The following is a 10,603-nucleotide window of genomic DNA, read 5'->3' on the forward strand; positions in this document are numbered from 1 at the left end:
TCCACTTGTCTGCAATGCAGGGACTTGTGTTATAACAACCTAAAAGCTCACTTCAAAATTCTTTATGTCACTGAGGACCTTCATGTTTTAATGATTTGGACATAAAATGTCAGATTAATATTTGCAGTTCCATAATGCTGAATTACGATGCTGCAGAAACCCCCGAAATCACTGGGACTGGCATAAATGCTGTCTGAAAAACATTTTTAACCTAATTTTGAACAAGCTTGTTAAAGAAAATGAACTTTATTTTGAATAGTTACAGCTCGTAGTTCATGTATATTATTATAGTATATTATAATGTAGCCTATTAATATTTATGTTGAACTTTGATTAATGATTGTTCAGTATACATTTAAATATGTGATGTAATGGTAGCCACAAGGCTATGCTTTAGTAGCTTAGCTTGCTAGCTAAGGCTAACCATGGCTGTCTCAGCTAGGACTTAGCTATCTTGCGCTAGCTGTGCAGAAAATAACAGCAACACAAAGCCAGAATACAGTAACTGAGTGAAGTCCCTGCAGTTTGCTTTTAGCTTCATTTTGTAGTGAATGAAGATTTAAAATGCCTTGTTCATGGAAATTTTACATTAATAAGGGATGATATTTTTATATGATATTTTTAAGATTGTCATTTTGTGTAGTGATACTATAAATTACCACTTCACTCCATCTTCACCACAGCACCACATGAGTCTGTAGGGTCTGCACTATAAAAACAGGACTTTATTATTATGTTAGTTATGGGCCAAGGTCAAGCACTTGAAGGCACAGTTGTCGTTTGTTGCTCAACAGTGGTGGTCAATTATTAGATTACTGAATAGAAGGTTGCTGAATGCCCCATTAAATGGCATGTGAAGGAGGATATCTCTGCAGCAGAATCAGGGGACACATGGCAGACTGACCCCAGAGACACTGAGGCAGTTTCATAGCAAGCCAGTGCTCCTGCAAACCTCCAAGACCAGACGCTGTGAAAAGATGTGCAGCAACTGCAGCCCCTGACTGTGGTTTAGCAAGAGACATGGCTGAATGCTGTTGCCACGCGCCGTCCACTTTCTCCTCAGCTCTATATTGTCTATTTATGCTGACGAGCTAATGTAGAAATAATAGAGATTTTATGTGCTCTGCCAAACCAGCATTTTGCTTCTGGCTGCAGATCAAACATGATCTGAGACAACAACCCAACTGTAAAAGCCCTTGAAAGTGTTTTATTTACCCTGCTTCCATGACGCAGTTCAACAGTTCAATAATGATATTATTCATTCGGGATTATTTTCTGTTCATACTGTGTTGGGATTATATAGTATGAGGGATAATAGAATAAACAGAGTGTGCCTGCCAGTATATAGCACAAAAGGACAGACTGCATCCTCTTTAGGATCCTTACAATGTATTTCCATTGATTTTATAGTAAAAAAGCAGCACATAACAACAATATAATGCTGTATACACGCCAGGCTGCTATTGAAGGATTGTTTTGAAACCTTTATTTGGCCTAAAGCCTCATTTTCTCTTATTTTGTCCAGCTTCCCTGACTTGTAATTTTCTCCTTGAAATAGTGCCCTTTTATAGTGCTGCTTCCACTTAATATGTTCTCAATATTAAAGGAGCCTCCCAGCTAATACAAAACTTTCCTCTGCTCAGCTCTTTGTCTGAGGCGTTCCCTGCTCGGTACACTGGGAGGGTGACAGGCTTGCCAGCCCCTGCTAGACTCCCCTCGGCTAAAATGTTGTAAATTAACACAATTAGCAGATCGCCATTCTGCTAATTAGCCACTGGCGTCTGCCGAGAGGCGGCTAGAGAGGAAAATCAGAGAGGAAATAGGAGTCTGGGGATTCCCCCCTCCCTCCCTGTGTTGTTACCAAACAAACACAGGGCCTTGGAAAAGAGAGCAAGAGAGTGTGAACATGTATGTGTTTGTGCCTGCGTGCTTTTCCTTTTTGTGTGTGTGTGTGCTTTCGCAGTAGCATAAATGGATGGGAGGAAGGGAGGATTGCTTCTCCATGAATGGATTTTATTGTGCATGTCTTGACTCGCACAAGCACAAAAACACACACATAAGCCAATTCTGAAGCAGGCATTGCTCACAAGACCCCCAACTGTGGATCTCTACATGCAGCCGCTGCCAGTCAATAAGTCGGAGGAAGCAGCCTAAATGACACCGATATTATCCTTTATTTGTGTGCACTAAGTCAAATCAAACGGGGTTCAATCTGCCGTGCGGCTGCTGTGATTACGCCCCGTCCAGCCTTTGATAGCGCCACGGCTTTGATAGTGAGACAACGATGGAGTCGCTGTGTGACTGTCAGTGTTTGCAGATGGCATTGGCTGGGATTAAAGGAAACAGTGGCTCTCCAGCCTCCTGAGGCAATAAAGGGGAGAGCCAGGTGAGTGTGTCTGAGATGAGATGGAGCAAGGAGGGAGGGAGGGGAGGAGGCGAAGCAAGCACAGAGGGAGTAAATAAGAGGAGGGCTGGCCACGAAGAAAGAGCAGAAAGGGAATGAAAAGGAGAGATATATATCAAAATAGATGGAGTCAGAATAAAAGGAGGTGAAGAGAAATAAAGAAGGATCTAGCAGGAGGAGAAAATGGACGGCAAAAAAAAGCAAAGGAGAGACTGAGAGGAAAGACAAGGCAGCAGGGAGGCATAAAGAAGAGAGGCAGACAGAAAGGTAAAGAGAACGCTGGAGAGAGAGGTCAAGGTGGAGCTGTGCAGACAGGAACTAAGCTTGAGACACAGTGTGTTGTAATTCATTGCTTGCTACAGCTACTGTGTGCGTGCCTGTGTTTGTCCGTCTGGGTCAGTGGACGTGAGCTTATGTGTGTGTGCACGTGCATGGCAGCACGTGCACGTCAGCACGCCTGAATGCAGGCATAGATAGTTTTTTTTTTTTTTTAAACGCCTGTGTGTCTGAGTACAGGTGTGTGTGTGTGTGTGTGTGTGTGTGTTCGATGAAAGGGCCATGAGCAGAGGGGGATGTATGTGTGTGTGTGTGTGTGTTTGTGTGTGTGTTGCTTTGAGGCACTCCGCAAGGCGCATTTTCAAGCCCATCTCCAGCCACCTCAGATGAGCCGGGGATTATAGAGTGACCCTCAATGCCTCTGTCTTATTGGTCTGGCCAGGGTGCATTAGGCTGCCGTAACCAGCCATCCCACCATCCCTCTGTTCCGCTCTGCAGACACACACCCTGTCCTTTTTATGATCTATAGAAATTAACAGTTCATGTGTAGCTGGACTCAAAACCCGTTCATGTATCAGGAAGGAGAATAAATAAAAATAAAGGGTCCCACACCCCCAGCCTCCAGATGAATATCACCCTTTTAATTGACCGCCATCCATCACAGGCAATTTGAAGGTGTTGTCATTTTAATTATTGCTAAAATGATTTTAGTGTGTCGGTGTGTTCACGTGTCCGCTCTGTCTCCATTTCTCTCAGGCTTAAAGATGCAGTGGACCCCCGAGCACAGCCAGTGGGCCGAACAGCATTTTGACATCTCCTCCACTACGCGCTCGCCAGCCCACAAGGCTGAGGCCTACAGGGCGGTACCTGGCCACCTGCAGCGCTCTGCCGCCTACCAGTACGCCTGGGCCAATGACGACATCTCGGCCCTCACCGCCTCCAACCTGCTCAAGAAGTATGCCGAGAAGTACTCCGGCATTTTGGAGATGCCGGGCTCCTATCCTGAGGCCCCTGGGGTCCCAGGAGTGATGAACGGCCGGAAAGGTGAATCAGAGCCCTGGCAGGATGGTGTCTATCCCATGAGCTGCATCCCAGAGGGGGTTTCTGTCAGGAAGGGAGGGGTGGCGGCGGCTTCAGAGGTGGTGTCTGGCATGTGCAGCTCCCCGGGCCTGGCCTCCAGCACCCTGAGTGAGCCCAGCTACTCCAGCAGCAGCTGTGGGAGCCACACGGCCACCGCCCTCCACTCCTCCTCCATGCCCTCTCAGGAATACGGCCCTGCATACAGCAGCTCCTACCTGCACAGTAGTTACAGCTCCCAGTCTGCCCCCGCCCCAGCACTTCCCTCCCCACTGCACAGCTCTGGGCTCCTGCAGCCACCCCCTCCACCGCCCTCCCACCCCACTTTAGTCCCAGCTTACAACGGAGGCTCCCCCAACTTGTCTAGTTATAATTACCCCCCAGCAGGCTACCCAGCTCAGAGCTCAGTCGGGCCAGGGTACAGCCCAGGAGGGGCACCCCCTCCTTCCTCATACCTCCCCTCAGGCATCGCAGCACCTACGCCCCTTCCCCCCTCTTCTACCTTACCTGGATACCCATACCAGAGCCACAACCTGACCCCAATTGCCCCCACCCCTCTTAACAGTAGCTCCTCCAACTCACTGAAGAGGAAAGCCTTCTACATGACAGGCCAAGGAGAGATAGACTCCACTTATGGTAACTTTGGCTACGGCCAGGCTCGGAGCTCGGCTGAGAGCCCCATGTACAGGATAGCAGACAGCAGCAGTGCAAACGGAGGCTCCAACAGCGCCAGCGGCGGTGGATTCGACCGAGGCGCTGAAAAGACGTCTTTACCTTTTAATCCTCAGAAGCAGTCCACGATGTCCTCAGAGCAGCAGCAGAGAAAGTACAGCAGCCAGGCAACAGGTGGGCCACTGACTCCACCGGCCTATGTCACCTCCACCCTCGGGGGTTCCCGCTCAGCAGATTCCCTCGTCAGCTTCACCTCCCCTTCCCTCAGTGAGCAAGGTGCCGATGATCACCGTCTCCACCTCTCACACTCAGCGCCAGGGCCTACCTCCTCCTCATCCACTTCCTCCTCCAGGCCTGCTGAAGAGCAGCTAAAAACCAGTGACCCTCACCTCCTAGACATGGTTACCTCTGAAATTGTTCAGCAGGGGCCCCCAGTGGATTGGTGTGACATTGCAGGACTAGAACTGGCCAAGGCAACCTTGAAGGAGGAGGTCCTGTGGCCCATTCTGCGCCCGGACATGTTCAGCAGTTTGGGACCAGCCCCGCGGTGTGTGTTGCTGTTTGGCCCCAGGGGCAGTGGCAGGACGTTGCTGGGTCGCTGCCTGGCCAGCCAGCTGGGTGCACCGTTCCTCCAGCTCAGCGGTTCCACGTTGGCCACCAAGTGGCTGGCAGAGGGAGAAAAAATTATTCGAGCATCCTTCCTGGTGGCGCGCTGTCGGCAGCCCTCGGTACTGTTCATCAGTGAGGTGGACATGCTGCTGTCAGCCCACCTCAGTGAAGAAAGTCCCATCAACCGGCTGAAGGGGGAGCTACTTGCCCAGTTGGACTCGCTTCTCATGGGCTCAGGCGAGGACGGAGGCAACCAAGTGTTGGTGGTTTGCTCCACAAGCAGACCCCAGGACATGGACGAAGGGCTGCGCAGATACTTTGCTCGGAGGGTCCTTGTGCCCCTGCCGGACAGCACGGCCCGACACCAGATCGTGAACCAGCTCCTGGCTCAATCTCAGCACAAATACTGCTTGAGCGAGGAGGAGCTGGCGCTGCTGGTCCAGCGCACCGAGGGTTTCTCCGGACTGGACCTGGCCAGACTCTGCCAGGAGGCCCTCGTCGGCCTGTTACACGTCTCCGCACAGGGCATGGACATGACGGGTATGATGCCCCGGGGACAGGTCAGGCCCCTTGCCTACCAGGACTTTGAGAGTGTCTTTTGTAAGTTCCAAGCCAGTATATCGCAGAAAGAGATCGACACGTACACTGAGTGGAACAAAATATTCGGCTGCAGCCAGTGAAAAGAGAGATTCCGCCCTTGAGAAAAAGAGGCATCCACAATTCCTCCCCTCAGGGCAGAAGCATTGTGCTGGAGGGAGAGGCACACAGAAGGCCAACACAAGCCCACTGAGTTCTCACAAGCAGGGTTTAGACGCACTGAGAGACCTGGTTTGATGAGACAACTGGCAGTTTTGCAGTTAATGAGCAAGAGTTTTAATTTGAATGCGTGACAGTCCAGAAAGCCAGGCATTGTTTACACATTGCAAGCTAGTTGGCTTCAGACGAGACGCCCCAGTGTCTGTGTATATACCTTTATGTTCTTGTTCTTGAGATTCAGTTGGCTATCCAAGTGCCTGAAGTGGTGCTTTCTGGTTTTCTTTCTTAATTTGCCTCACAATCTACATTCATGGCATGAGCTGATGATTATTAAGAGCTTTAAAACTTCAGCAGTGAGTCTGAAAAACACAGATTGACGGTTGCCATCGATGGTGGTCGGTCACTCTTTATTGTCTTGCTAAGAGCAGTAATCCATCAGGGCGGCAGTAGTCTGGGCCCTGACTCACACTCATCTCTTCTGATCCTGCGTCTGCAAAACAAACAAACGTAACAAATAAAACTCAGGAAAGCGTTTGTGAATTGTACAGTACCTCAAGATATTTTGACGAAAAGCACTAAGATCTGACAGGAGAATCCAAGGTGGTCTGGCAGTTTAGAGAAGCAGCGTTTGGTGTACCTCAGCTGGCTAGAACAAATAGCAAAGAGGTGACAATGAATGTACTAGATATGTTCTGGAATGGTGGAACATAATCAACAGTGAGAGTAAAAACATTATCCTTTTTTTTTCTTCCTCACAGCAGGTGCTTTAGCTACCTGTTTCCACTTGACCAACCCCGATAGCTTATTTCCATCGCTCTTGAAAAGATTTCAAACCGTGTCGCCCAGCTTTGTTGTTTGGGGGTTTCCCGAGACGGGCGTGTTGGGGGTGTTGTGAGTTGTATATTTATTAAAACAACCATAATCAGCATTGTTTATATTATGTGATCCAGGCTATATGGTTTGGCTGCATGGAGGCTCCATCAGTTTGTCAGCTAACTTCAGCGCAAAATGTCGGCTCACTCGTCACGTATCCTCTGATGTGGATGAGCTTGATGCTAAAAGCACCTCCAAAAAAAAATAAAGGAATAGTTCGGCATTTTTTGGAAATACACGTACTTGCTTTTTTGCCTCGAGTTTAATGAGACGATCAAGCCAGAGCCAGGTAGTTAGCTGTAAGGTAACAGACTCTGTTTTGTGTTTTGCTCATTTGATCCCAGTGAAAAGTGTTAAAACAACAACTTGAGGTCTTATTAGGAGTTTGTCTGCTGCTAAGCTAGAGGGCTTCTATTGAACAGACAGATACGAGAGTGGCATCAACCTTGTCATTTAACTCTCAGCAAGAAAGTAAGCGCATTTCCCAGTTTATTGTGTCTCTTTGTGTGGGCCTTGAATTAAATGTTTGACTTAATGTCATTTGGTTCAGTTTACTCAATACTGAGTAATGCTGTGTTGGATATCAGTTAAGCAGCTCATCTGATGTGTTCAAGGAAAATCTGCTTTTAGAACAGTAAACTAGGCTCAAGGGAAGCTAACTCCAGAAGTCCTCCTAGTTTTTGGATTTGATCGGTATCACAATGTGGAAGTGGAATTGTGGATTTTGCAAAGTTGCCATGTCAGTCACACTGGAGTGGATAAGGTCATTCATCCAGTCCATGCATGTCCATAATTTAGTATAGGAAGCTAAAAAAGGAGGGGAAAATTATTGTTTTTACCAGAGGTCAAAGGTCATTTGATAAAAGCATTTCCCTGTAATGCAGTGAGTAACCTGCAGGTATATGCGTAGTTAGCAAAACTGTAAAGGACACTATTTAAATCAGGTTACAATCAGAAAACGTTTTATCCAAAACAGCCGCCTCAGACTACATAATCCAGTCTGAACCCATTTTTCTCACCTGCAAAGCGCACTGTCAGTTTTATTTTTTCTCTGTATTTACACAGAAGCATGCAATCTAAATGCGTTTGGATGCTTCAGGTGACTGAAAAGCTTTGTAACATGAGTGAGGAAATGTTGCCACTGGTCTTCAAGTGGTTCATACCTGAGGGTTATCTGTCGCCCATTGTGTTGCATTGGAATGTATTGTTGTCTCTTCCTTGTCACAGTGGGAGACCGTGTCCTTTAGCTCTGCTGCTGTGACACGGGAGCGTTCGAGATACTTTAATGTACGTGCACTAAAACATTTTGTGTGTGATTTTGTTTGGTTGAAATGTATCATGTTGTTTTGTTCTGTCCGCCGGATATTTATCCCGAAGGTTTCATTTATCTGATTAGTTTTACACTTTTATTGTACGTCCTGCTTTTTTTCTCTCTATCATCAGCATCAACATCAGTGTTGAAGTAGAAGCTGTATGTGCAGGCCCACTCTGTGCTGATATCTCCGGTCTAGGCACCATCAGTGCAGCACCTAACGTGGGGAGGGGGGGGCGGTTCTGCTGAGCATCAGCAAAATTGACGGAAAGGAAAGACGGCCAGGCGGTGTGGCGGCGGCACAAGGGGAAAGCAGAGTGGTCCGTCAGAAAACCACCCTCAAAACAATCTGTACCAGAATTCCTTCTGTCAGCAAATCCTCTGGAGAGAGAGTCCCTTTAGACAGAAAAACCTACTAATGCACTTCAGAGCACACATCAACAGCACAGGCGTTCTCTCTCCACCGCTGACGAACAAACCACTTGAAACACGCCGGTCAATGCTACGCTTGTTTGCTACGTGTTTTGTGGTCCTCTTTTGCGTCTTGACCTTTTTCTACATGGTGTTTAAACCTAGCTTTTTTCCCCCCCTTTTTTTTTTTTGGATGGGACGCAAGTTCTTCTTTAAAGCATTTCTACCTCATGGCTACAAAACACACGTGGTATTTGATTTACGTCTTTCCAAATGTCAGACATTTGTGGAAAAATGCATTGAAAAAAACACACAAAAAAAAAAAGAAGTGGAGAGAATAACACCATGAAGTTTTGCGCAGTCTACCTCAGATGACTGTACTTAAAACATTTAGCTGATGGTGCAACCGCAGGCTGCAGCATAGCCTTGTGTGTGTGTGTGTGTGTGTGTGTGTGTGTGTGTGTGTGTCTCTGTCACCGTGTGTCAGATCCGAGCTATAGGCAAAACACACACACACACCCGAAAACACTGACGTCAAAAAACACACTCACAAGCGATTTGTGAGGAAGGAACAGTTGGGGTCGACCTTAAGGTGACCTGGAAATGTATAATCCAATACATTTGCTTTAATCTTTTGTGAACTACTGTGGTTGTGCGCGTGTGAATGTGTATATACGTGGGCACACTCTTCTTTTTTTTATTTAGTGTGTTGAATTTTATAAATTGTTAGTATATATAACACACTTGCACAACTTTAAACCAGAGTGTAACGTGTTTCTGTTGTACATACCTATACATACAATACAAAATGCACCACTTGTTTATATGTGTGAATATGTTGCCATACTTGCAGTCAACTTAAATGTATTTTCATGTAATCTTAGGTACAAGCAGCAACAAACAATTCATTAAAGACATTTTCTTGGAAGATTATATCTTGTATATCTTTTTTTTTATGTCACTGGTCACATTAAGGCACTGAGGGATGAATAAAAGAGTGGTAATAACAGAATTTATTTATCAGTAGAATGGAAAAATATATGTATTGTCCTGCCAAAAAAATAGCCCAGCTGAAAAATCGCCTTAATGAGCCTTGAGTTAGTCACCCTTGTGTGCAATTATAAAATCGTCCGTGTTGCAGGAAGCCAGCGCTGTCGCTTCTCTCATTAAAATGTAACAATTCATTTCTCTTCTCTGTGGTAAGAGTGGCAAGACAACAACATTAAAGCATTAATTATCTTTCTCCATCGCAAAGAATTTGGATTACGTGAGTACTCTTAATGAAAATGATGTGCATTTGCCCAGCACATTTCCAGGCTTTCATTATATAGCCGGTGCTGAGGTGTGGGAAGCTGCTGTATAGCCTCTATAATTATCTGTGAAAACTCAAACGCTTCACAGGAGGTTAGAGGGCAGCGAGGGCTGCTGTTTTCTTTATTTTTCCACTTTGAAACATATTTATATGTTATATAGCCATGATCTGAAATAATTTATGACACAAGCTTTGTTTTTTTTTTTTGTCCATAAATATAAATAGATATAAAGCTTGTAAATGTCGTGTTTTTCTTCCAGATTGTGAGCCTAGAGGACAACCAGCGAGAAGAGGCTTGATTATTTTGCCCACTTTTTTTTTTTTTTTTTTTTTTTTTTTTTTGCTATAAGCTTCATAAATACTGTAGCAGCAAGCTGGTCTGTAAATAACCTGTATTCTCAGAGCTGCAGTTGGTCTCGGCTGCACTCAGCAGGGGGAGTGATACAGGAAATGTTATCCACAAACTGACCTGCAAGTTTTTATCCAAATCAGGGTGCAGCAGGAAAGTCAGTTTTAGTGGTATGTTTTAAGGTTGATATGCTTCAAAACAGTGTAAAGAATAGAGTGTGTGTGGTGAAGGCTGCATGCGCTGATGCATGTGTGTGTGTGTGTGTGTGCGCACCCCGAGGTTATCTGCCACAACACCGCTGTGTCCACTTTAAAGGCCCCTCATTGCAGAAGCTTTGCCTCGCACTTCTGCTCGCTCTTTGCACGACAATTAAAATATGCTAAGTGATCATTTTCCTTAAGTAGTCTTAAATGTGCAATCCATTCAAATATGAGAGGAAATTGCCCACAGCTCGCAAAAAAAAAGAAAAAACCAGAGGTGGTTGAACAGGGGGGTAAAGAAGGAATAAATTATGCAAATAACACAAAGGACTTTACCACTTGAAAGCCTAAT

General features: G+C 46.0%; 1 protein-coding gene across 1 annotated transcript; it reads left to right on the forward strand.

The window, feature by feature from the left end:
* The first annotated feature begins 3,441 nt into the window (after positions 1 to 3,441).
* Positions 3,442 to 5,718, forward strand: LOC121627518 (fidgetin-like). The gene has a single exon (XM_041966449.1). It carries the CDS (start codon positions 3,445 to 3,447, stop codon positions 5,716 to 5,718), a length of 2,274 nt encoding a protein of 757 aa, XP_041822383.1. The 5' UTR covers positions 3,442 to 3,444.
* The last annotated feature ends 4,885 nt before the right edge of the window (positions 5,719 to 10,603 follow it).

The sequence above is a fragment of the Chelmon rostratus genome, chromosome 24 (genome assembly GCF_017976325.1).
Source record: "Chelmon rostratus isolate fCheRos1 chromosome 24, fCheRos1.pri, whole genome shotgun sequence".
In the NCBI taxonomy this organism is placed as follows: Eukaryota; Metazoa; Chordata; class Actinopteri; order Chaetodontiformes; family Chaetodontidae; genus Chelmon; species Chelmon rostratus.